General features: G+C 35.9%; 1 protein-coding gene across 5 annotated transcripts; it reads left to right on the top strand.

Annotated features, from left to right (window-relative positions):
* Positions 1–25,759, top strand: LOC148661610 (ras-GEF domain-containing family member 1A-like). 5 transcript variants are annotated; one of them, XM_088635561.1, is made up of 13 exons: positions 1–152; positions 11,615–11,794; positions 13,393–13,521; positions 16,033–16,170; positions 17,552–17,773; positions 18,460–18,534; positions 19,145–19,234; positions 19,878–19,980; positions 20,501–20,580; positions 20,844–21,035; positions 21,628–21,751; positions 22,558–22,630; positions 24,005–25,759. In XM_088635561.1, exons 2-13 carry the CDS (start codon positions 11,621–11,623, stop codon positions 24,024–24,026), a joined length of 1,422 nt encoding a protein of 473 aa, XP_088491687.1. In that variant the 5' UTR covers positions 1–152; positions 11,615–11,620; the 3' UTR covers positions 24,027–25,759. The 5 variants fall into 5 exon arrangements, with proteins under 5 accessions (XP_088491687.1, XP_088491684.1, XP_088491688.1 ...); XM_088635558.1 differs by lacking the exon at positions 1–152 and adding an exon at positions 3,485–3,727; XM_088635562.1 differs by lacking the exon at positions 1–152 and adding an exon at positions 4,029–4,050.
* Positions 25,760–27,553: the final 1,794 nt, after the last annotated feature.

A 27,553-nucleotide genomic window follows, 5' to 3' on the forward strand; every position in this document is an offset into this window, starting at 1 on the left:
TGACACAGTTTGTACTCTTTAAGGATGGTATAAATAAACGTGCTTGAAAACATCTGTCATGTAACAAGAAACAACTAAAGTTTGTAAAACACTAGCAGCAGCTTGGCTTGGATTATTGCATACTGCAGTGGCAAAGAGCTATAGAGAGTGGGGTGAGTAATTTAAGCATTTTAAAAGACATTTTAAAATAGATTATGGAAAATAATGGATTTCAGCTATTAAGGTGACAGTCTGACGTTTCCCACTTGCAAGGCTCTTGACAACTGCCATCCTCTGTAAAAAATAATAAAAAAATCTGGAAAGTGCTCTGCAAATTATTTCATTCATTTATATGTACTTTGCGGCAGGTGCTGTCAGTTCTTAATAATAGGAAATCAATAAAGTATTATTGTATCTTAAGAATGTAATTTTAATCTTTGATATTAGTGTTTGTAGTACATGACAGAAATTTATCTCTTTCATTTTCTACTTTATTTTCTTGGTATTTTTGAAAAAAAAAAGCCATACCTGATAGAAAGTAGACCTTGAGTAAAAGGCACAAAGACTTTATCAAATTCTTGGTCATTCAGTTGCAGTACATTGACTAAATGAAAAAAAGGAAGTTGGTATTAAAAGTTTCCTCCTCTGTTTTTTTTTTCTCTTAGTATGTTGTTATATTCCATTTGGGTAAATTTGTGATGTCTTGGTTGGTAATAACAAGTAACAGTAAAATTACATTGTGGTGCTAAAACTGCATTTTTATATGGATTAAAAATATATTCAACATTGATACATTCTTAAATTCAATCTGAAAAGCTATTAACGTTTCTGGTCATCCTAGCAATTATCTGTATTCCCAAAACTGAAGTTAAAAAACTTTGAAGCAGGAGGACATTGTTCAGTAGTAATGGCAATTGGTAGCTCCATCACTAGCTGTGATGCTGGTTTTGAACCATTGGTATTTCATAATCCAAAGGATGGTGCCTGTTTACAGTATACAGTAGTGTCCCTGTCACTATACTGGGGCATTAGGACCCACACAGACTGCAAGGTGAGCGCCTCCTGCTGGCCTCACTAACACCTCTTCCAGCAGCAACCTTAGTTTTTCCCAGGAGGTCTACCATCCAGGTACTGACCAGGCTCACACCTACTGAGCTTCAGTGGGTTGCCAATTGTGAGTTGCAGGGTGACATGGCTGCTGGCATCCCCAGATGCCAAACTGTTGCCATGATTTGTTGAATCTGGAACAACCCTGCTTCGAAACAGTTTGTGCCCCCATCACATCAACAGCTCAGACTATGTTCTATACTATACCAAATTATTGTTTTCATGCAATTAAAAATTAAATGTATACTGCACCTGCCAAAAAAGGCACATTTGTGAGAGCAAACAGACTGTGCCACCCTTCCACGCTTAATTATTTTCTCAGATACTGTATGTTTTCTTTGGTTTTTAGGTCTAGTACTGTTAACGATGCTGTTTTTTCTTAGTATAGTGGCCTTACATTTTAGCTTGGCTATGTATAGACATCTGTTGTTAGATCTAGTAATGTTTTATATACTACAAGTGAGTCACGGAGTATGTTATTCTTTTTTAATAGAGAGTTGCATTAGGTTTTGTTAGGCTGTAATCAAATCCTTAATGTATTTTACGTACTGAATGCATCCTTCTTGCCATTTCCTGTTAATTTGGAGCAATTTGGAAATACTCTTTAATCTGGCATCTTATTTAACAAGCAGAATGTATTTTGAAGATGGGGAGGCAGAACATAGGGTTAAATACAGAATCTGATTTCTGTGATGCTTTTTGAGTTCTGCCATAGTGAAACTGAAGGTTAGAGGTTTGATTGTAATGAGAGACAGACAGCCTCTTAAAAATTATTGGTGATTGTATCCATTACAAACTTAGAAGTCTGGTTTTAATGCAAAAGCAGGCCTGTGCCACATTGAAGAAGTGGGTATATTTTGGACCCTTAGAAAATAACATTGAGGAAATCACAGCAAAATCAAAGATCAAAATTAGTAACAGTATGTACAGTATCGGAGCACAGTTCACACTTCTACCACAATGTATCCATGTGTTGCATATGTATGACACACCGGTGCATTGAAACAACTGTATTTAGAAAACTATGCACCACAGCAGTGGAATTTGGGAAGTCACACTTCCTCATCTGCAATCAATGTCTGAGTGTCAGACCAAATATGACATCCTCAGATGCAACAGTATCTGCTGATTACAGGCCTTCAGCAGAGTTTCTGGTTCTAATAGTTACCATAGTTGCTTTATTGAACTCATGCGTTGCAGAATAATGGACATGGTTATGAATAAAAATGATTAGATGTGGTGGCGGCGCAATTAACTAAGGTCCTGGCTTTCATTCAACCTGGTAGTGCATGACATACTGTATACTGTAGGTTAATTGGCATCAGTAAGCTGTTCTCCTTACGTTTTGTGTGTGCCCTGTGATGGACTGGCATCCTGATCAGAATGTGTCCTGCCTTGTGCCCACTATCTGCTGGGTTAGGCACCAGCTCATCCTGATCCTGTATTGTATTAAATAGGAAGTACATTATAATTTAGACCATGCTACAGATCAGTGTAATAAACAGGTATTTCTGTTCATTGTTTCCTGAACAGGGAAGTCGTTTTCATTTTACACTTCACTTAAGATTAAACCAGTACAATTTACTATTGTCTTTTTTCTCCACTGGCGTGTCTGCTTCTTCAACTTTGTCATGGTTTTGAAATAAAAGACTTGTGATTCATTAAAGCTGGGCTGTTATTTTTAGTGGGTAGGTTGTGACCCCGTCACAATAACAACTGGTGCTGTGTACCTGTTACCAAAAGAGTTGACAGTTCTTCATGGCCTGGCCTTTTTCTTTCGGCTTACTAGTAGCAAATCATGTATAACTTGTTTTTCCGGTGTGGTAAATTCAGTGTTGTACAGGTGGCATCACGTGGTTAAAATATCCATCAGTCTCTTGCTGTAAAAGTATGCTTGATTCTCTGAATGTTTTTTTTATCTTTTTTCAAACGTTTGCTAATGTATTTGGGTGAATTTCGTCTCGCTTGTCAGAGAAAAAGTCCACTTTCCAAAAATTCTCTTTAATGATCACTTTCAATGTTATTGTCTTTTTAATGATTCATTGTTTTTCTTTTTAACATTTTATACATTCTTCGCGTGATTTTTTACGATATTCATACCTTTCCCGTATGTTTTGCAAATTGCTTTTTTACTTTAGTATTAAACTGGGATGTTTTTTTCTTCTAATTGGACATTCGTAAACTTCAAACAATCCAATCTGCGTAGTGATAAGAATCTGTCTTTAAAATGAGGGTGAGGAACATATTGTGTATATATACAGTCAGTAGCACAGAGTATTTCCAAGCTAAATGGCACTCTTGGCTTCGAGTGAATTATTTTCCCACGCACAGCTCGTTTAAAGTCGCAGAGGTGCGGAGGCGTAGGTTAGCTAGCATTGTTGATGTTGTGTGTCAATGCTGTACCTTTTAGGTAGATACTTCACCTGAAATAAAGACGGCGAAGTATTAATGCATGTTACATAGCTCGAGCGAGCAGTATGTTTTGCACCTCCTTTTTAGCATAGCCAAATGGTTTGCAGCGCGTATTTTCTTCTGAGCGACAGATTAAACTAGGAACAGTACAGACGGATGCCTCGAAAAATTGAAATGAAAGTAAATGAGTGCGCCGATGGATTTAGATTTTATTCCGCAAATCCCGAAGGTGAGATAACGACGCTTTGGGGGGGTGATGGCAAGAAATATCTTTAACGGGGATTTCTGGTAGAAAGGGATTAGAGAAGGTAGGGATCCTATTAGAGAAGATTACTGGGGCCTTGATAACAGCGAACAAGAGAAAGGGAATGAATGAAAAAAATCGTGCACAGTCTCCCTGAGTGGGGTCCGGCTGTAGTGATAGCAAGCAGCACCTCAACTCCTCTAAAATCCCACGGATCATCATGGGGCCATTAAAATGATTGCTAATTCGGGTGTACTTCTCGAAAGAGCTGTTCTTAATGGTTTTCTTAGGACCGTAGTGAAGATAAGGTAAGACCCAGCTCTCTCAACTTCAGGCACTTCACAAGAAAGCCCATATTCGGACTTCAGTACCGGTGTTTTGATAAATGAAGGTAAAATAATGCAAGCGAGTGACCTGATTAAGGATTTTTGAAACGCAATTTCCATGGAGATTAAAAGCAACTGTTCTATCAATCAGGGAAGATTACAAATAGCAACGTATATTTGTTTAAATTATCAGTTGAGTGTTAAGAAGAAAATCTTTTAATTATTATTCAGACTTTTTGTACCTGTAGCGATTCTTCTTTTGATTTGACAATGTGATTATTTTCATGAGGATTAGTGTTAGTAATATTCGAGCATTTGAATCTCAACACACTCGTCTATATGTGCAAAAAAAGAATTACATTTAGAAACTTTAAATTATTCAGGAATAATGAAACCGTTCCCCATCACTTCATGAACATTGCATGGCTTTGATCATTTTCATTTGTGCGTTTGTAATATATGTTTGAAAAAAAAAGGAAACTTGTTACCACTTTCAGGTCTGAAAGTTTTTCCATGAAAGTAATACTCTTAAATCGCAGCAAAAATAATATATCCAGAAATAGTCCTGTTCCATTTTTACCTATCGAAAGCTGAAGTGTCGCGCCTTCCGTAGTCAACGGTTGCATGTTAATCACGCAAGTACCTTGAAATTGAGGCCCCTTTTAAGTATAAATATTTTAGTGAGGCAGTCAAATGCAGAGATAGTATTAATTTACATGTTGTCAGTTTGGTCAGGATAGTGCCCTCTTGTTGTGTCTTTCGGTTGGTTTGTGTGGTTTTACTCCAGCAAGCGGGGATACGAACTTGGTCATGGAAGCTGGGAAGAAAACCAGTGAGGAAAAAAAACAAAGAACAGAGAAGTTGTTTCACTGTGAATGTGGCAGCAACTTGCCATTGGGTCCGAATAGAAATTTGTATCTTGTCACTTTACAAACGCACCTTGTTCTGAACTTTACTTGAAAGCAATCTGGCAACAGTTATCTCCTCTCCTGCTTCTCACCATCATCTAGTATGTCTCTGGGTTTGAAATACATTTAGCACGTTAGAAGCTCACTTTTTTAGGGTGACAAGAGCTGCACTCCTGTTTACTACAACAGTAAAATTGTTAGAAACAACATCTACTGTGTAAGAACAATAATAACAAATTCTCTGCAGCTCTCCATATTTGGAAACTAGATACATTTATTTCTGCTTATAAAATTAAATATCTAAACCTAGTTATATACTATATATATATATTAATAAAACCGTATATATATATTGTATTAATAACAAAACGTAACTCTGATTACACAACAGGTTTGTAATAGGCTAGTTCTGAACTAGCCGTTCTCATCCATGGTGCTATCATGGACCAATGCCACACTAACCACCTCACGTTATGCCAGTATTCTGAGCCTGTGACGTCTTCGACATGCATATATCCTACTAGTAAAGGATATAAACTTTATCAGTAAGATATATATAGTACTGTACTTAGAATATCTATTTATGTTTATGCATAGACATTTTTTTTACCTTATCTGTAATTGAGTCATGCAGCCAGGAGAGGTCAGTTTAATCTCCACAGTATGCAAAGTATTTGCAAATCATCGAAGTGTCAGACTTTTATTCTCACTTAATAAAATGTATAATTTATACATTTATAAAAAATATAAAGTTAAAAGTCAACGAACAGCAGAACTTTAGTTTTGCAACGACTCAAATTCATTGTAATGTTTTTTTTTTAATTCCTGGCCTTTTTGCAAGTCTATTTAACAAACAAATTTACTTTACCGTGATATTTTAAACTTTAAATGGATCTATTATAGTAAATACTGTATGTGTTTATGTTCTTCAAGAAGGTCGTGAGAATTTGGCTACCAGAAGATAATAACTCATTTTATAGCCCGTTTACTCTAGTTTTAGATTTTACACAGTTTTGTTTTTGTTTAGAATAAGATAGATGAATTAATTCGTGAAATGAACGTTGCATTTTAAAAAGTTTGTCCCTCCAATAGGAAGCCAGACTAAACATTAGAAATCGGAAGTTTCTGATATGAAAGTAAACCGGTTCATTTTTTTTAACAGTGATTGATTTCCATTTATTTTCCAAAGTTGCTTACTGCTAACTTCAGCAGTTTTTCGCTGTTTCTTAAAAATTGAATAATTTTAAGAAAAGGAACCAAATTATTTTCATCCTCCTGTTTTACAGAAAGGGGAATATTGTCTTATGACAGCCAAGGCGTAGGGGCGGTTCCATTCAGTGCACGCTTGGGGAATGTAGCCATACAGAAATTCAATACTGGTGGGCTGGACTTAGCTTCTTTAAAACTTTTGCTTGCTTTTTACTTGTTAGCGGGAAGCAGCCTGAACTACAAGCGTGGAGGATCGCGTCTTTATTTTTAGTTAAGCAGATTATTAGGATTAAAGCTTCGCAGTAAGATTTTATTTTGTGCACGGAAAGAAAATGAGGGTAAGTTTCAGTTGTGTGCTTTCTCTTTAGCTAAGTGCGAGCTACAGTTCTCATCATTGTGGAATTACAAGTACATAAATTAAAAGCGTAAGACCGTAAACCTACAAATGAAGATTGAAGGATTTTATTAAATTAAAATAGGGTTTTCGCAGAAGTATAATTTCATATTAAGTGCCAGATTCATTTCTGTTGCTTGAGATTTTACCTTTTTTTCTTTGTTTAGAAATGTGAATCCTATTTTCAGTCTCTGGTCGAAATGCGCTGCACTACGGAAGCTTTTGGCATTACCTTTAGTTTTTTTTTATTACAATGTCTCATTCAGTGGTTATCATAAGCTTCAAAATTAACTTCTTCATAGATGGTTATAAACATTTTTAAAAGCTAAGTATCTCCTACCTGATCCTGTAATTAAGCTTGCATAGGTTATGAAAACAACATTCCGAACAGGATACATATGTGCAGAACAATAACAATGACGGTAGCGATAGTGAATGAGTCAGTGATTGTTCTCTGAAAGTCTGGAAATATTGTTGTGACTTTAGCGTTGTTTGTCTGCACTTATAATTAATCTTAACCAAAATCCAGTGCAAAAACACTAAACCAAGTACAATGTCTGATTTCTTATTATTGCTCCGCATCGTCACTTGTGCTTACCTGATACTTTTCTATGTTTTCTGAGGTCTTCGTTGTCAAATGTAGTCCAACGGCTAAATGCATTTCACTTAAATAGGTTATTTGATCCACGGTTCACATGGACAGTTTAATAGTATTCCTAACATGATTTTAACAGAGTGAAAATATATAAAATTAGATCTGACATTACTGACAAAGACAACATACTGTAGAAGTTACTGATTTTTTTAAGTTGGGGGGGGGGGGGTTACTTTGTCATGAAAAAACAAGTGGAAAGATAAAATGGCAAACATGAATGAAATGAAAAACAAATTCATAATGGAATTATCTTCACATCTCAGAGAATTCTTTTAGGATAACATAGCCCATATCTTTTCTCTATCCATTTCATTTAATTGCTGGTGTTTGTTTAGAGCTTCTCATCCCAAAGGATCCTAAAGTGCTTTGCAGATAATACGGGAATCACTTCATTCACCTCTGAATTACAGCACCCACCTGGGTGGCATAGCCAGCACTACACAGGAGTTACATCAAAGGTGGAGAGGTCAGAAGCTATTTCACCAGCTCAGTTAAAGTGCAGATTTATGGAAGCCAGAGTGTGCAAAAATGAAGTTGAATTTAGCTAGGATTCTGGGGCTAACATCCCTATACTCTTAAAAACAGTGCCATGGTTTCTTAAATGACTAAGTAGGTACAGTAGTAACAGTAGTTATGTAGTAGACATGTTTGGAAAGTCCATCTGTCTGAAATATCCAACTGGGGACTTCCTTCCACCCAGAGAGCAGAATCTGCTGAAGTAAGCAGTGCTGGTGCAGTAACATTAAAGTGTTCCATTACTGATGATAGGACTAGTTCTTCTGTTGGTTCCACCAGGTCACACCAGTTATCAACAGTGCTTTTACAAATGGTATATATTGTACTTGCTTCAGGTTCATTTTGAACAGAGCAAGACTGAAACTAAAAGATGTTTTGTACCGGTAGCTACACTGCTTGCTTTGTGATCTATTTTGCTTTTGACTTGGGAGGCAAATGAATTTGATGATGCTTGAAATCATTATACTGATGGGACATTTATATGTATAATGTTCAGAAGGTTCCATTTCCCCATTTTGGAATGTAATTTCAGTGCATCACCTTAATGTGGCAATCAATACAGTCCAGTGAGATTACAGTTATAGTTGGAGTAGTATTGTATTGAGAACAAAAATAGTTCTAAGTTTAGTTTTTGTTCTTTAGAGGTACTATTTTTCCCCCAAAAAAATAGCACTTAAGCAATTTGGTTACCCTCTGAACTGGACATTTTTGAGCATGTGAAAACTGACTTTATTTCTCTTATGCTAGTATGAGGAATCTGGTAATAGAGGCTAGAAAATCTTAAAAGTGACAATTCTTAAAATACGAGGAGGTATAAAAATTGATGCTAGCAAGTTATGAAAAGCAGCCTGTTTAACCAATTTGGCCTTAGCTGGAACTGTGGTTTTCTTTTATAAAATGACGTTCTCTCATGATACAGCTTCATATGTGATGCAGTGTCATATGTCACTAGATATATACTGTATGTACAGTACTGTATACATATGTATGTATGTTGTGACTATTACTACTTGCAGACATTCCTTTTCTATGACTGGAACTATTGTTTTAACAAACATGGTTTTCATTTGTTTAACAAATATGCTGGAGTAAACAGGATTTTTGTGGGCACTTCCTTTGTATGTTTTTCTCTCATTCTGAATGCCCAATTACAAATTCACTCCAGAAGTAAGTGCTGAGGATTGAACATATTGGAGTGTCTGAAAAGCCATAAGCAGGCCAGGAAATGTTTACTCCTGTGGTGCATACAGTATATGACCAATGGCTTTGGCAAATCTGTTGAGATTAGGAGGACTTTGGTCAAATGGGTGTAGCTGTTTTCTTCACTGGGCATGATTTCTCAGTAAGAGTGAGTAACACGAGTTGACACTAATCATTCCAAGCCGCTTCTCTCTCTCTAACCTGATTCATTAACAAAGCCAACTTAGAACATCCCCAGAGGCCCCACTGCCAGGATGTTATTCCACTACTTGAAACTCAAACCAGGAAAGTCTTGGACATAAAGCATTACCAGTGCATCAGATCATTCCATGGTTAAGGAGGCTGGCCTTTTTGGGGCCCTGCGAGTGTTTACTTTCTCGGTTCTTGTCAGAGTGACTGCATGTGTGGGAAAGCTAGATGGTATTAATTATCTGCAATTACTTAAGAGCATTAAAAGACATACTGTACTCTGAGGTTTGTATGAAGATGGCTCAGATGGCTTAGCTATTTTCATTTCTTTTTATTTATGCCTGCACTAGCAACATCAATGATCATGGGGCACTTTCATAACTTCCAACTGGAATTTAATATTTCTAAACCAAGGTCATTGGTGATATATAAGGTACAGTATTTGATATTTGTGTTCCATAACAATGCATCTATTTTCATTGTTTGAAAAGGGTGTGCGAATGTTTCCCCTGAACTACATTTACATTATGCAAACCTTTTCTTTCCACTCAATGTGGAGTACATAATCTGAGTAAATACTCGCAGCCTGTTTTGAACAAGGACATTCATATTTTCTCTCATATGGAACACACTGTAGCTAAAATGAATGTGGTGGAATGTCTGCAATTTGGGAAAGGGCGTGGGATGTCATTTTGCCAGTGGTACAGAAGGTTAGTGAACTGCAAAGGCAATACTGACCGAATGCCAAAATTAAGTACTAAGCGCTCACAGCTGTAGGGAGATAAAAACTGTACATTTTGTCAGTGCCAAAAAACTTGCAAAATGTCTGAAATGCACGTAACTGTTCTGAAACATTTTGTTCCAAGTGTTTTCAGAATGTTAACTGGTCATTTCAGAGTTCAGTTTAGTTTGCCTGTACTTTGCGATTTTAGACTGGGGCGAGCTTGTTTGTTCTCAAGCAAGAGGTGTCGCAATAGAATTTGACAAACCTTTTGGTTCACCAACCACTGTGCCTCACTCATTGTACAAATTAGAAAATGGAATTTATTCATAAAACTCTGTTCCATTACTATTTTTAAATATAAAATTTTGACTATTGACTTGCCTGTAAGAGAACGAACACATCTTTGGTGAAGGTAGTAGTCTAGAACTGTAATTAAACAGACTATGATTATATTCAAAATATGAACAATGTGAAATAAATAAAGTCAGTGTAATGTTTGGTCTACAATTAACTGTACAACTAATGTTTGCAACAAGTGTGTTTTTCTTCACCATATTGATACAGTATCTACAGTAGAAACATGGAGGCAAGTTAATAGGTTAAGTATGTCAACGTGTTTTCACTATCACTCATCAGAACATACTTCCTGTTCAGAGGCGTGAATTAATGAAAACTAGTGCTTGAAATGTGAGCCGTGTGTTTTGGTTTTAGTGTGTTCTGACTGGTGTAGCTGGAAACTCTGAAATGGCTTCAGGAATGGGTTCAGTCACCTGACACAGAAAAATAATTCCTATGATCTGCAGCATGACAAAATGGCTTTCCTTTAATTCACTTATCTGTGCTAAATGTGTTTCTTTATCAGTAGGACTTCACTAATGTGAAAAAAAAATACATTTTTTGTGAAACACATTCATGGCTCTCGCTTCAAGCTGAGTTCTCTGGAGTGTGTGTAGGTGTACAAACTCTATTTGAACAGAAACAACCAGGAAAAAAAGGAATTAAAATTACAGAAGTATCATGTAATACTCAAATGTCTTTGTGGCTGGGAGAAAAGTTGGCATTTTGTATTTTGGGGGGATTTCCATTGGCATATACTGGAGATTCAAATGGGTTTCAACCTGTGTATGGGAAAAATAAATGTTAGTTACTTCTGCAAAGCTGTGGTGATATCAGTTTCGTAATAACGTTCCCGATCATGTGATTTAATTAAATGCTGCAGACGTGTCTTTTGAACTGACATTGGAATTTCATATAAAGAACAAAATCATAAGTGTAAATATTGTTAGCTTGTTGGTGCACTGTTTTTGTCAATGATACCTGGAAATTCCTAACCTGTGGGGACATTTCATAGTTGATTTTGTATTTTGATATAAAGGGGAGACACTTAAAATACATGCTGAATTCTCTGAAGAACACATCATATTGTATATGGTTAAGTAGTGGGTTTATGTTTTTAATGCAGACTAATCCTCACACCAGTAGTTCTTCATGATGGGTTTTTACCTTTGTATCTACATAATGACATAAAACAGTGTTAAATAGTAAATAGTATTAGGTAAGCCTAATAGCTTTGAATGAAAACTGAAGATGAAAACAATTTTAAAATCAAATTAAAAATAATGATTAAAATAAGAAGACTAAAATAAACTGTTTTCTGGTTTATTAGTAATGGCCGGTCTTTGGCTCTTGGAAGTTTTAAGTTTATTATTCGTATCCTTAATGGCTTTTTATTTTTCCTTTATGTTCCACAGGAGACGATGCCCCAGACAGCACTCTTTCCAAGTATGCTTGGTTCAGAGTGCAGTGGACAAGTGCCAGCTGATATGAGGGAGAGGTCTGTTGATCTTATTTTCCAAGATGGGTCTCTGGTTTCTGGGTCCCTGGAGGCTCTAATTGAGCGACTGGTGCCAACCTTGGACTATTACCCTGATGTAAGTGTTTATCCCTCTGTCTTTATCATGTTGGTGTCAATGAAGGTGACATCAGAGGTCTGTAGCCGTCTGCCCCTGACTTAAAGATTGAAACTGCTGTCAGTTTTTCAGCAGTGTTACGGGTCTGTAGCTCGTGTGGGTACAAGTAATCATCTTCCCTTATCTGAATGTGTTAAATTCTTGGTGGAAAGATTTTGAATGGCTTGCTGTTCCTCTTTCAGCTAGATTACAGCAGCCTAATGGTTTTCAATCTAGATCATTGGGTATATTCCTGGGAAAACAATGTTTAATCTGTTTTTCTGTTTAGTGTCATTAAGCATTTTTGTTGACTTACTGTGTGCTGTATTCATGCTCAATTTATGGGACTGCAGATGGAAGAGTTAAGTACAGTAACTCGTCTTTGTTTTAGGGTGGAGGGGCAGCAATGTGTTATCCATGGTAAATTACTACCTATTACTGTACCCAGTTTTTTTCCTTATACCACTCCTGACTTTTTTTGTGAAAGAATGTGACTAAAGTATAATGTTTATGCAAAATAAGAATTTTGTTCTCTTCTCCACCTTCTTTAGTCACCTATTTGTCAATGAACCTGGGGTGAAAACTGATGTATTGATTTTGTTGCAGACAGTTGTATTTATACTTAATATACCTTCTATTTATTGTTAGCACTTAGTCTTAGTGTCACAGCAAACCACTCAACCAACTAACAAAAACATCAGTAATTGCATTTTTGCTTACTAGACAGACAGTTTTCCTGTATAGTTACCGTTAAAGCTCAAACACCACTGTGCTTTAATGTGTGCAATGTGAGACCTCTACTGAATCATCAGAATTTGATATGTTCTTTAGCTGAATTATATCTTTGTCTGTTATGTTAAATATGACTTTGAAAACGTCAAACGTCACACCTAAACAGGTTTTGGCAGATGCTTCGGAGAGATTATTTGAAAAAAAAAAACCCAACAAATTAGGCCCCGTCATTCTTTTGAAGCAGTACAAATTCATTTGAAGGTTGCAGTGTGTAGGATTTGTTTAGTTCATCTTAACATTTTGACATTCTGATTTTTAGAGTCAGCCCTTGGTAATGATATACTGTATTTACAATGAATGTACTGTACATGATGTGAGGAAATGCATTTGAAAGTGAGAACAGAAGACTTGTTTGCAATGAGTTGTGGGAGTCTGGAAGACGCTACCCAGCTATGCCGTTGAAGCTGGTACCATGGTGTATTTCAAGAAACGGCTGAATGAGATCTTTGGGTCAGTAAGCTTTTAACAGAACACAGCTACTGTAAATGAGCTGCAAGGCCTCGTGTCATTTGCAGCCTTTCTAATGTCCACTTATATTATAATGGTGTTGTACAGCCCTCTCTGCCTTCTTTATACATGTTTTTATGACATGATGACCCAGATCTCTTCATTTTATCCAGTCATTTACTGTGCCTCATCACAGTAAAATAATAAAGGATTTTAGACTCCACAGGATTGATCCTTCTCAGACCCAATTAAGACTGCCTTCTCAGTGCTGCAGGGCTCTATGTTCAGTAGACTCCTTGCTTCATGGTGGAAGGCTTAAAAAACGTCTTTTCTCTCTCCAGCGGACATATATCTTTACATTCCTGCTGACCACCAGGATCTTCATTCATCCATCAGAGCTTCTGGCCAGAGTGGGTCAAATCTGCCTGAAACAGAAGCAGCAGCTGGAAATGGGCCCTGAGATGGACAAGGTGAGGCCCAGCGTGTCTCTGCAGTTTGTGCAACAAGTGTTGGTCGTATCTGTTCAGTAGATAAAAAAGCAGCCTGAAGGAAACTTGTTTTTCAATAATTAAGAAACATGTTTTCAGGGCATGTTGTTTTTATCTCCATGACTCATTCTTTTTCTAGTCATTAAAGATTTTACAGTTATTGTGTTTGCATTAAATTACATTATTCTCATGTTTGTGAATACCATGGTTATCAATGGCTTGTTACTAATATTAGTGCTAAAACGGTCATTTTGACATGTCAGAGAAGTACTTGGGTTAAAAAAAATTGCTTGTGGAGAATATAACTATATGTCTAGCTTACAAAGCATTTGTTAGCATTTGTTAGCACTGCTATGCTTCTAAAGCTAACCTGTTGTTTTTAATTGAAATGTAGTCCCAGAAGCAATACTGCTTTGGTAATGATCTGTTATTTCCTTGTTAATCTGCCAGACATTTTTTTTGGTATGTGGATATTCAAATTCCCAAACATAGAGAAACCTGCTTTGCATCTTCTCCTGCAACAGCTCTGCCTTTTCCCTTGAAAATTTGCAACTGTTTTCCTGACCAGTTGCCAGCAGTTAAACATATGATGAGAGATTTTATGCCGCATACTGTATAATTCTGACAAACGGAGCTCATAAGCAGAGGAGCCAATATGAACTGGCCGAGTAGCACGGGGTGAGGTCACTCCTTGAGCTAAGCTGCACTTCTTGCTGACGTCAGACACCTCAGCAGAAGCCATTTCTGAAACCCAAATGAAAAACATATGCTGTTTTGACAATATTGTAGCCATGTTTGTCATGTCTGAGGGCTCCATTGCATAACCATGCATACTTTACATTTTAAATGCACTTTTTTCCCTGGCTATTCTAGGAACCTTGCCAAAACAGTCCACATTTTATACACAGCAAATAATAAATAACAAGGCACATCAGCAGTGGAATGCATGAGCTCTCAATAACCTATGAAAAGTAGTTATTTTAGTTGTGTAAAACAATGTATCTAGTTTAAGAATTTTAAAAACATTAAATATAACAATAGGTTTTCCTGTAATGTCATAGATATAATACAACACGTTAGAAAAAGCTGTAGCTTTTAAGTGGTACAGTATTTCCAAGTTATGTAGCATTTCTTTGAAGCACTGTTTTACAATAATATTAACTGTCAGGGAAGAAACATTTGAGCAATCACAGATTAAAAACACCTGAGAAGTGTCATAACTAAGTCTATTTTAATTCTGGAAAATCAATATTATTGAAGTTATTCTGTGTTGCATTAATGTCATTGCTTTGCAAAATGTGCTAAAGCACAAACATGTATTCGAACCGTTTTGCTGCTTAGTAACCACATAGTCTGCTGCACAAAAATTAACCAGGCGCATTCCACCAGAGATATTTCTTGGTATTTTGATGAAAGTACAGGCAGGAGGTGTTTGATGTATGTGTCGATGTTTTAACACTTAGTGTTTAGACTTCCGCAGGATATGTAGAAGGTACAAATGCAGACGTTTCTTAAAATGCTCTCGTTCAACAGATGGTCTTGGCTGTCAGAATAGCCTTGGTGTATAATTAAACAGAACTAAAACTATTTTGTGAATGTAGATTACATCATTCCTGAGGTATTCAGTGTTCTAGGGGTTTCAGGAGGTCTGAAGTTCATGTAGCTATTATACTAAAACATGATACCTGTAATCACACCTGTGATTTATCAGTGACAGTGTAGTGAGAGATCAGCTATCACTACAACAAGCTGATTTTTGTAAAGCTCTGACTGTACTTTTCGTGATCTGTTTTGTTGCGTGTAACCATAATTTCTCACAAGTGTGGCACTGCTCTCTCGTTGTGTTGCTAGGATACTAAACATCCATTCTTTACTCCAGTGAAATGCATAGTGTCTTGGCACCGTCTTGCACCCACTAGCAAAATAATCCCTTTGTTTTTTTAACACAATTTATAAAACAGTTTGTTAATTGTTAGATCAGGGTCCCCATAATCATAGCTCAAAAGTTGTGGTCCAGCAGGTATTGTACTTCTTTAAGTCATGAACAATTTGAGATCTGTAGAGAAGGGGTGGATTGGAATAAAGAAGCCTTATTTAGCCCAGTAAGACATTGTTCTTAGCTTTCAATTGGTGGACGATTTCAACTTGAAAGACATAGCAAGCTTACTGATTTGCTGCTTTTGAAGACTTACTGTATGTTTTGGGACCTGTGTGTAACCCATGTGAGTGAGGTGTGTAAATTAAAAAGTAATACCATATTGATATCATGGAAGGTTTCATTAATCCAGCCTGCTGCTCGATTAATCACCTTCTGCCCATAGGTGAATGGCTGTTTTCTGAACACACAGCTCTTTTTATGCCAATTAAGTACAAAATTTAGTAATGAAGAGTTTTTAAATGAACCACCAAGCAAGCCTCCAAGCAGAGTTAAGTTTTTAACTCTGAAACTGAAAGCTGAAACAGAGCACTAAACCTGGCTTGTTTTTTTTTCAGGTGAAGTTGAAACTATTTTCAGCCAAAATTGTCCAGCTCCTCCGAGAATGGACTGAAACCTTTCCGTGTGACTTTGAGGACAGAGTGGCTAGGAAAGAACTGAAAGATATTGTGTGGAAGATCTGCCACTGTGATGAGGTAAGGAAGAATTGTACTGTCGTAGAACAATGTGAGCTATACTCTCCTTTACGTGCCTGGCATTCAAGTGATAATTCTTGGTAACAGTGGGCATATTGTGTAGCAAAATTCTGAAGTCCTGGAAGACAATCAGGGTGCTTCCACCTCTTCATATTTTAACGTGGTTAGAGTTCACAGTATTAAATGCAGAATTAAACTTGTTTGCAGTGTTTAGTTCAAGGTAGCGTGTACTGCTATCACTACAACAAGCTGATTTTTGTTTATGGCAACAGTTAACCATTTAGGGAAGTGAGCTACACGCAATCACTGACTATTGCATACTGCATGTAGCCAGTGTTATGTAATCGATAGTAAGAACGCAAGATCAGCATTTTTTTTTTTACATTTTGGGCTCACGGTTCCATACAGCAGTTCAAATAATTGCACTAATTATTTGTAGTCAAGATAATAAACAATAATTATTGACACTCGTTCTTCATACCCTAAGTACCAATAAGGCCTGAGGCCAGTGTATTCAGAACCTCCTTTTCTTTCAAAGTGAGATGTTATCATCTGTTTTTGCTTGTACTTCCAACTGGACATTTGTACATTTTCTTTTCCACTTTAACAGTTTGGAGTATGCCAAGAAGAGTATATTATGTGGGAAATGTTTTCTGATTTCTTTTAGTCACCTGCCTTCTTTCATTCTTTAAATTGTCTGCAGTTGCAAAAATATATAGCCAAATATTTATATATTAAGTATGTATAACATACTAAATATATAAAACATTTTGTTTGAAAGTTATTATTGTAAGTGCAAATGGTAAAACTAAGAATTTTTAAGTTACTATATTTCCTAATGACTTATACCTTTAATGTGAAGGGCACTGAAAATGGAAGGGTGTGCAAACCTTTTCATATGACCAAGGTATTTTTTCATCAAAAAATATAAATTTGCAATTGTTTATTCAAGTATTGTAGTATTTTTGAAAGCTTACCTGCAGCACTATATGATGTACTAGAAGTCTGCCTTTTATTTTGATTCTTAACTTGTTAAAGGAGAATGACTGATGGGAAACACTGAAGGGACATGTCAAACAGGAGCTCTATGGGCATACTTTAAAGACATTGTGTGTGCTGTGAAATTACAAAACTGTCAAAAATGCACTTTTATCAAGGAGAAATGTAATTAAAAATGCACAACAGCATTCTATGATCAGCTTCTTTGCATAGCTTCAAGCTGAGGTTTGAAATTTTCACTTTGAGTCCCGTTTAGCTATATTTCAGCACTTAACAGGTCTGGACTTGAAAATGTGACACCTGATATGTGGTCTTCTGTAGTTATTAACCTACTGTATAGAATAACCCTGCACATGTGGTGTGTTCTGTTTTTTTTTTCCAGGGGAATTCCACCATTAAGAAGAGCTTGAATCACATGATGGAGAGTCTGGATGAGGCCCTGTCCACCCGTGACCAACACAAGGAAGTGCGGGGCAAGATCACTCCAGGCCTCTCTGAGAAGGGCACGCTTCTAAAGGTCAAGTCCCAGTCGACCCACAAGGACATCCTCAGTGTGTGCAGCGACGCCCTGGTCTTCGCCCAGCAGCTCACTCACATTGAGCTGGTGAGTGATGGCGTGAGAAACGCCTTATCCTTTTCCTGTGGCAGTGCTCTCGGGCTGTAGGAAGATGCCTGCAGTTTCACTCCCAGCACAAAAGTTTAATTCCCACCCTAACTGATGAGATCTGGATGACCTGATGTTTCCAAAGTACAAGGAATAGTACCCCACCCTTGCTTAGAACTGCGTAATAAAAGTACAGCTGTTATCTGACCACCGTTAGCTACCGTGTGCACTTTTAAAACAACAAAAGACCGTCTTTTTAAACATTGTTTTTAAGAACTTTCACTGCCATTCAATATACATTCTTTGTATGATGAGGTTGTATCCTTAATTAGTCTTATAGCTATCTCCAGACAGCTGATTTGTAACTTAATCTTAATTTAAAGACAACATAATCTAGAATTTGTCTCCTTTAACAAATTACAGTATACTGCTGTTTAATATGTGTATAAAGATAAATGCTTTGCATAACAGGAAAAGTGGTCTTTTTAATATAGTTTTTATTGTAATATAATAGTTTTAATAAGGCTTTATTGATTAATGCTTTGAACAACGTTTTGTCCAGACAAAAGAAAATCAATAGAGCAAATCAGTCTTTAATGAGCTAAGAAGCAGGACATTTCTTTCTTCTCTAGTGCACTCAAATATGTTGAATGTACTAGCAAATGCTAACTATAATTTTCTCATAGGAAAAAATACGGAATATTCAACCTGAGGATGTAATACATCTGTGCATTCAAACAGGAAACATACCAAATCACAAGGTAAACCACAGTTCCATTGCAGTTTTATGGATAAATTGAACCTTTATGACTTTCTCTTGAAATTGCTTGCCTTGATAAATGGATTTCATTAAGTAAGTGACCAGGATTCTGCAGGGAAAGGTGAAATTCGAACTTGCTCTGTGAGGCAGTGTGTAGTTTTGAAAATCCAGTCCTTTTCCATCTTCCAAATCTATTAATCTAATCAATTAATGCATGCCAGTGGCAGAAACATTTGAAATAAAAAATGTAATTAAAATAATTGAGATAGGGTAGTAACTTCTTTTTGTAGAAAGATCTTTTTTATTCTAAACCATAGCTTAATCACCATTATATAATACATTTGTATTCTTTGTGGTTCCAAGCTGTAGGTGAAATACAAAATAATGCTAAACCTCAAGGTTACCTCAAGTTCCCTTTTCAAATGGTTTGTTTGCTAAATATGCTAAAATCTTTATTTAAAAACTATATTTCTCCTACCACAATCTCTTCAGAATATACAATGCATTTGATTTAACAAATTATTTAATAAAGTATTTTTTATTTGCACTGCAGAAGTAAATACTACAAATGATTGCTAGAAACTCAAAACTCCTTTTCTTCTGGTTTTCAGTGCTGTGATAGCAAGAAGACCCAGAATGTGGAAGCTTATGAAAACTGGTTTAATCAGCTGAGCACACTTGTGGCTACAGAAATTTGTCGGGTGAGTAAAAGAGAATGCCAGTACACTTGAAGTAATTTATTCATACAGCTATCTGTGATTTGGATACAAGTTTAGCCACTCTTCCCTTCATAACTATTCCTTTAGCCTGTTAGAAAATGAAATCTAAATATTTTTAGATTTTAAAATACCTTTTGTGCACGCTCTTGTGCAAATCATTTGGTGTGAAGTTTTTATTTAACACCCATTTATCAGACTACAGGAGCTGTATGCATTACAAACCATTCGTCAGGAAACAGCTGTTATATTTGCAAGGCTGTGAAGAGGGAGGCTGTTTTAGTGAGATTCTTATATAATAGCTCACTGGAGCCCAGAAGAGTGGGCTACAGGAACATCTTGTGCTTTCAATTTCTCTGCCTGGAACAAGATATAGCTTAGCTTTCAAGATGTTTGCTTATACTGTAGATGCAGAATCTAGGTAAAGTTTTTCAGCGGCCACTTAAACTCTACTTTGTCTTGCATGTAAAGTATGAAATTTGTTCTCTACTACAGTATGTTTTACATGATTATCTGTAGTTTGTTTTTGCAAGGTTTTACATATCTTAAAAGAGAGTGGCCATTTCACATGCCATTACTTTTGGATTGTTTTAACCTTTGACCTTATAACAATATCCTTGTCCCACAGGTTGTTAAAAAGAAGCAGAGGACTCGAATTGTGGAATTTTTCATTGATGTGGCAAGAGAGTGCTTTAACATTGGCAACTTTAACTCCCTTATGGCTATCATCTGTAAGTAAACCTTTAAATTTCGAATAGTTTTGTCCAGTCTGACATGTCAAATGTGACTACTAACCCTAACCAAACCCTGAAGCAATGAAGAGCACAAAAGAGGTGCCAAGTGAAAAAGAGAGTGTTACTTACTAAGTTAAACTTAATTTGACTCAGCCATATGTCTGCAAAATGTGTTATACATTCGTGTTTGTGAAATGAGGCAAACTAAAGGGGCACTTTAGATATTATTTCAGTGGAACTCAGAACACTGAATTTAGTAGTCATTGCACAAGCTCGCTGTGAGAAAAGTGACAGTGAGACTTTGAACTCATAGCTTTAATATTCTGTCTCCTCTTACTTGTGTGTGGGATTTAGCTGTAGAGTGAATGTGAGAACGGGGTTTTAATTTGGGGGAAAAAAAGGGATGAAAAAATTTGTATATCAAAGGAAAGTCTATTTTGTGTATGCCGAAAAATGTACTTTATTTTTCAAACAGTTTTTTTTACATCAGTCATAAATGTGTCTTTCTGTTTTTCAGCTGGGATGAACCTTAGTCCAGTTGCACGCTTAAAGAAAACATGGTCCAAAGTGAAAACAGCCAAGTTTGACATTTTGGAGGTAAAATTTGTTCACTATAATATTTGCTGCTGTGTTATACAAGACTATACAATGAATGTTATATAAAGGGGTACAACGGTTTCCAGATATTAAATGGAACTACCCATTTCATCAGTGATTGTCAGAAAAAAAAGTGTTGGGTCATTAAATGGCTTTTAAATAGATTGTAACTTTGGAGCTTGGCAAATGTCATTTTTTTTTCAGAAATGTTGCCTGGACATTTTTAAGGCTGACAACTTTTAACTCTACTTATTTTCTTGCAGCACTACATGGATCCTTCCAGCAATTTTTGTAATTACCGTACAGCCCTACAGGGGGCAGCACAGCGCTCCAGGACAGCTCACACTAACTGTGAGAAGATTGTAATTCCAGTCTACAGCCTGTTTGTCAAAGACATCTACTTCCTGAATAAGATGCACTCTGACACATTGCCCAATGGACATATTAACTTCAAGGTGAATGCTGAATGATGGGAATTCAACAGAAATTACATTATTGTTTGCTAGAAATCATTTGGAACCCATTTGAAAAGCATGAAGAAATTAGCCAACTTCTGTAAAATTAATAAAAGACAAGATATTTCAATTCCTTTTCCAGAAACTTTACTTTGAGCATTTTCAGCCACTATTTTTGATGCTATGGTTTTGTGTATAATTAAGAAAAATATGTATACAGTTCCTAAAGTACGTTCTGGGAAATAACAGTTTATGAACAGTGATGTCTTTTTTTTTGTGTCAAAAATCTGACAAGCTTCAGAGTTCATTCTTTTTTTAAACTCCAATAGAGCCGAAACAACTCTCACTCATTCTGTCTCAGATATACTTGCCCTGTCTCCATATACACATGTGCTGAGGATGTTGTCCTTTACATTCTTAAAACATTTCAGAATGGTCTGTAATTTTCTGTACTTGCCTTGCTGCTGAAACCAGTGTGTAAGAGTTACAGACAGGGGACTAAAGGCACAACAGTCCTCAAAACTCATTCATCGGAGGCTTTATAATTTAGGCTTTTTTCCTAATTGTCCCCCCTGGTCTTTTTGCTCCACAGAAATATTGGGAGATCTCACGACAAATCAGTGACTTCATGATATGGAGGGCTGTGGAGTGCCCATTTGAGATCAGCAAGAGAATACAGAACTATCTTCTTACTGCACCCATTTACACAGAGGAAGGTAGAGAAAACCTTTTTGTTGTTAAATCAAGACCTAGTCACCTTGCTATAGAGTCCTTAAGGTAGTTTTAGTAGACAGCATTACAGACATGAATACTTTCTGTGCATGTTGAAAAATAGCAACATTGGTTTAAACAACTTAGAGTTTTATGTAAACCATTAAAACTGCCCATAACACTTTATGCTGTAGAGCCTTAAATGTTTTTTAAACAGTTATTATCAATTATAATGCAGAAACGGTGACTTTTTCTCTGTGCCATAGACTCATTTGTGCTAAATATAATTTAAAAAGCACATAAAATGACTCTAGAAGGATAGAAAATTATTCCGTAGGTTATCCTAAAAATAATATATAAGCAGATTTTTAGTTTCTTAGCATTTTTTTAGTTGTTCTGTAAGGGATTACTGCTCAAAAATTGTCCTTCAGTCAAACCTTTTGGTTAGGACAAATGTTGTGAAATGAATCAATATTTTACCAGGTAATAATCAAACATTGTTTTTCCTTGCTCAGTCGCAGGTCTTGAATTAGTACCAAGTATTTGAGATATACTCTGAACTTCGTACACTTGCATAATTTGTTGTCCTACACTGTTGAAGTACTGTTTTTTTTTAGTAGTTGTCAGTGATTGGAAATTAGTATACAGTACATATTGGTGTAATTCAAATGAAAACAATTCTTTTTATACAGTCTTGAGCAGAATTTGCCGTAGTTTTCTTTTTGTGATTTAATGAGTATTTAAATTCTTGCTTTCCATTTTTTATTACTTCAGCTGTATTTGAACTCCATGGGTTTCTTATTTATTTCAGCTCTCTATATTGCCTCATTTGAGAGTGAAGGACCAGAAAATCACAGGGAAAAGGATAGCTTGAAAACCCTCAGGTAGGAGACCTTAAATCTTTAATAAAATCAGAATTGGCTATATTTTCCATGCAGAAAATGCCTACCATTGGCTATTTATTCATTTTGTACTTCCTGTTAGCTTTGATTAGCATAGAATATGCTTGAAGCAACCAAGTATCTCATGCGTGTTTGTTTACATGATTTCATATATTAATGGTAATAGGATCGGGTGTGTAATTTTGATATTAGGTGCATCTCCAAATATAAAATACTCCACAGTATTTTTTGTTCCTTTTGTTTCTCATGCCCCCCGTCAAGAAAATGATTGTCTCGCAGTACTTTAAGTGAAAAACATAACCTTTAACTAGAGAAACAAAGATGTAACTATGCTACCAGTTAGGGATAAAATTAACATTGACATTTAAGACTGTTTAAAATGACCTTTAACTTTAAAAAAAGTTGCAGAAGAAAACATTTACATTAACGTTTAGACTATGCAACAGTCTTAGAAACTGATTGTTCCCTATTTTTTCTTTGTCCTGTAGTGCAGTTTTCTTTTAGCTACCCTGTTTAGTAAAAATTATCTAAACATACTGTATGTACTGTAGATACTGTAACATGCAGTTATTTTGATGTTTCTCTGAGGACCTCCATCTCTAATCATAAAATTAAAATATGTTCAGCTGTTAAATTTTTACAGTCTTGCAACTGATATATGGATGGAAGATCTTTGAATCGTTATTCTTAGATTTCATAGGTTTCCTGTGCAAAGTTGCTAGGCAACAATTCAAACTCCCCTACATACTTTTCAGATATACTGTATAACTAAACAGAGAAAAACCAATCACACAGCCTTGCTATAAAACCTGGTGTGGGTGAGCGCCTTTTATCTGCTTTACTTGAAACCTAGCATCTGGGGTGTATTACATATTTACCACCAATAGAAAACATCAGATTAATTTGATTACATGTCATAAAAGCTAATGCATCCCTGTTTTGTTTTTTAATTTTTTTTTCTGGCAGAACTATAATTCAACTGCAAAGGATGAAAACAAATTTGTTTGCACTGCTAAACCTTTCAGTTTCAGTACCCAGAGGCTGTTAGTGTTTACGTGGTTTCACAGAACCACTTAAAAGCTCCCAAGTTCCTCTTGGTCCAGCATCCCTTCATTTAATCTTCAGAGCCTGTTGCTGACAGTTCGTTTAAATTCTATGGGTTTCTAAATTTACTTGTGAAAAAAAATCAAACTCATGTCACTAACGTACAGTGTTTTCTTCCATGGTAATGCACAGTTTATTCTCAACAAGAATACTTTATTTGTTTTGTAGAAAATTCAAATGATTCACCATGAGAGAATAGAACATTTTGTAGAAGTACTAAACCCTTTTCTCTTTTTGTTCTTTATTTTTCAGAGCAATGTTGAACAGGGCCTGAGCGCAGAAGAAACATTCAGTTTTGCAGTAAATTATTTTGTATGCAGAAATGGAATTTTGATCTCACTGGTTGGGATTTTTTTGTATATTGTGAAATTTGTATATATTTTTGCTTGGCCAGAGAAAAGCTCTTATAACAGAGGATTGCTCTGTTTAAACGTGCAAGGGGCAGGGCCCTGTTCATGAAGACAGAGGCAGTTTTGCACTTGGCTTGCGAGGGAGATGACTCATTCTTACAGTAGTACCAAATCTCCACCTATGTTTAGAGAAAAAAATTAAAAATTTTAATGTGGTTAAGCTGTTTTAATGTTCTCAGATATTGATTTCTTTCTGGTTTTATGTTCCTTTGTTAAAAGGTGAGCAGATCTGCCTTTCATTGCTTTGGTTTCTTTCAAGTCTCCTCAGTCAAGACACTTCTGCTTTTCTCTAAAGATATTTTTATTTGAATACCTTTACCACAATGCAATAACAATGTCATCGAATTAAGTATTATGTAATGCTCTGAATTTAAAAGACTCAGTTGTCCATTACAAATAAAAACAAAAATAAATTTAGAATTAATGTACCTTGTATACACAAGCACATTTTCCCATCACATTTATACAATGCTGTTGAGCTGATATCCCTGAAAATCATTGGCTGATTTAGAGTGAAAATTCCATATCTTCAGCTGTGAGAGATCCCAGGGGACATTTAGCTACTGTATGTTGGAAACAAATGGTTCCCTGAGCTGAAGTATAACCATAGCAATTTTCAATCAAATCTCACGGTATCTTACAAAATTGGTTGTAATGCAATTAGTTAATTGGTTTACATAAAATGATGGTTACAGTCTTCTGTAGTTATGGCTCATTTAAGTTTTTATTTTGGGACCAATGTTATTAGTTTCAAAGCAGCAAAAAACACAAATGAACGGAAGCTGTCCAGCAACTGAAAGGGTTGTGATGCTTACATTTCATGTTCGCTATTACTACAGTACACGTGTTTACATGATTACATGCAACATTAAACAGGAAAATGTTACTTTAAAAATGAGTACTTGTTCTTGACCATTGAATATCTATATTGTACTTTCACCAAGTGGTATCATAAATTGCTGAGCTAGTCCAGGAAGTGTTTGGTTACCTGAGCAATACAGTATTTTTGCCTCATTGCAAGAAGTGTGCTGTTGATTGATTTCTCATTTACTAGTTACTACCAGCTTATATATTTGTTCCCATTCTGCTAATACCTTTCCCAGATATAAGCAAGCAGCTAGCCCTGCAGAAGTCTGTAAATGGAACAATTGTAAACAAGCACATGACTGGACAACAATACCCCAGTTGTTTCTTGTTTCTAAGCCACTCAGAGCTTTGCTGACATTACCAAGTGATTGAGATTACAAGTGATTTCTCATAATTGAGTGTCCACTGGATTTTATTGCTCTGGTTTCTGAAAGTTTCTAAATATGCCATTTTTTTCTCAGTGAAGTGAGCGGCAAACACCATAATACCATGTGTTTGTCTTAGAATTTTTCAGTTCTGTACCTAAGATATATGTACAAGTAGCAGGGGAGCTTTTGATAACATATAGTTTGTCAATTAAAGGATCCTGGGAAACTATACAGGTGTGACTGATTTCTGAAGAGTACGTCTGTGATTGCTTGTCCACTGAAGTCATTTACACTGAGGAGATTCTGCATGTGCACGAGTGCAGTGACTCCAATAAACTGCAGAAACATTATCTTTTTTTTAAGGTTTGCTAATTGTTTTTTTTCTTTTCACATTAATTTAAAGAAAATCTTGCTGTGTGACATTTAATGGTTCAATGGAAAACCTGTGTCAACAATCCACAATAGAAAGAAACCAATACTTACAGAAAAATCACATTTCTTACACTATTCAAAGATTTAGGTAAAATGGGGACACCAATTAATGTAAAAATTGACATTGCCTGTCTTGCTTGTATCTTCTTTTGTATCTGTAATTTTTTTTTTACTTCAATATACTTCAATATTATAATGTAGGACCACATAGATAGTAGATACAGTATTTAATAATTTGAACATTCTATAAAAACTAAGATATTACATTTAAAATAGCAGAATTTTAGATCTGTGCTGATTAATGAGCTATTTTTATAAATGAGCAAAAATGATAACATCATAATTGTCCTAAATGATTATGCTAGTTATTTTAAGGCAAATATTTTTATTAACACCCTTTAAAGCAGTGAATGATGACTCCCAGAACTAGGGAAACATGAGATTAAGGTTAAAAATATTTTTTCTCACTGGACAGATTAATGTCCTATAAATGTAAATATACTGTCAGTGGAGAGTTAGTCTACATCAACAGACTTTCACTATTTTGCAGTATTACAGCATTGCACTTATCCCCTAAAAATAAACTAAAACAAAGTGAAATGACTTGAAAACTCATTTTTCTTCTTCACTCTTTGGATGTGCTTTGATGATCACCAACCCTTTGCTTTGGGCTGTTTTGTAATGCTCAAAATTTTGCTGGCTGTTCATGTTCTTCTTCTTACTGGAATCTCAAGTGTTTTTGTGCAAAGTATCCCTGCTCAGGGATACACAAGGAAGTCAAAAACGCAGATTCAGTATCCCTCCAGACACAAACATGCATTTCATGCATTCAGGTAATACATCATTATGAAAGAGCCAATATTGTCATTATTGCATTGTCAGCTAAGGGGAATTTGAATACAAAACAGACAACGTTACAGTAAAAAGTTTAAAGTGGTCACAAATCAAATCTCTGTCGAAATTACAAGGTCAATATAACCTAATCTGCACAGAGGGGTAGGGTCCTTTTCAGGTACACCTCTCTGCCATTCATTTTCAGGAACCACAGTATTATGGAGAGCCTATCCCGGTAGCCACAAAACAGAACTCACTAAACTAAAAAAAAATAATATCTGCACAGCAAAGAGTAGTTGAAGAACTTGCAAATCCACAAAGACCTAGACAGTTTCAAATCCAGGACTGGAATGAGAGCCACTGGACCACAATGCCACCCAGACATGGCTTGTTTTAATCTGAATTTATATGTCGTCGTCTCAAGTCTAATATCCTTCCCATGTTTTCCATCTTAGAATTGCACCACAAGGTGACTGTTTCTTTTTCAAATTCAAACAAATTGTACGGAATTATTAATATTCATCATTTAACACTGATATAGCTGGTGGGTCTAACAACCTAACTCTCCTTTGTGAGGATGAGAATTAAGACACTTGAAAATTACATCAAACTGAAAAGATTAGTGCCATTAAGTGACCTACATTATATGTATTTTTCCTAAATTAGTTTTAAGTGGTCTTGCAGCCTTTATTGCAGCACATTAACCATTCTGTCTGAAAAAAAAACATTCTTTGGTCTAGGAACAAGCAATAGGTTTATTCCATGCTGAAAAGAGAAGAAAGAAAACGCAACGTTTCGGCTGCGGAGCCTTCTTCGGGCATGAGCGCCTTCTTCGGGCATGAGCTTTGGTCTAGTTCATTGTGTAATTTGTAATTTTATTTAACAATTTT

This window comes from Lepisosteus platostomus, chromosome 6, assembly GCF_059453375.1.
Source record: "Lepisosteus platostomus isolate fLepPlt1 chromosome 6, fLepPlt1.hap1, whole genome shotgun sequence".
In the NCBI taxonomy this organism is placed as follows: Eukaryota; Metazoa; Chordata; class Actinopteri; order Semionotiformes; family Lepisosteidae; genus Lepisosteus; species Lepisosteus platostomus.

Coding starts and splice junctions, on each gene's coding strand:
- LOC148661610 (XM_088635557.1), top strand. CDS start 9,498: ATGATCATGGGGCACTTTCATAACTTCCAACTGGAATTTAATATTTCT. Junction 13,522..16,032: donor TGGGCCCTGAGATGGACAAG/GTGAGGCCCAGC, acceptor TTTTTTTTTCAG/GTGAAGTTGAAACTATTTTC. Junction 19,235..19,877: donor TGGCTACAGAAATTTGTCGG/GTGAGTAAAAGA, acceptor CTTGTCCCACAG/GTTGTTAAAAAGAAGCAGAG.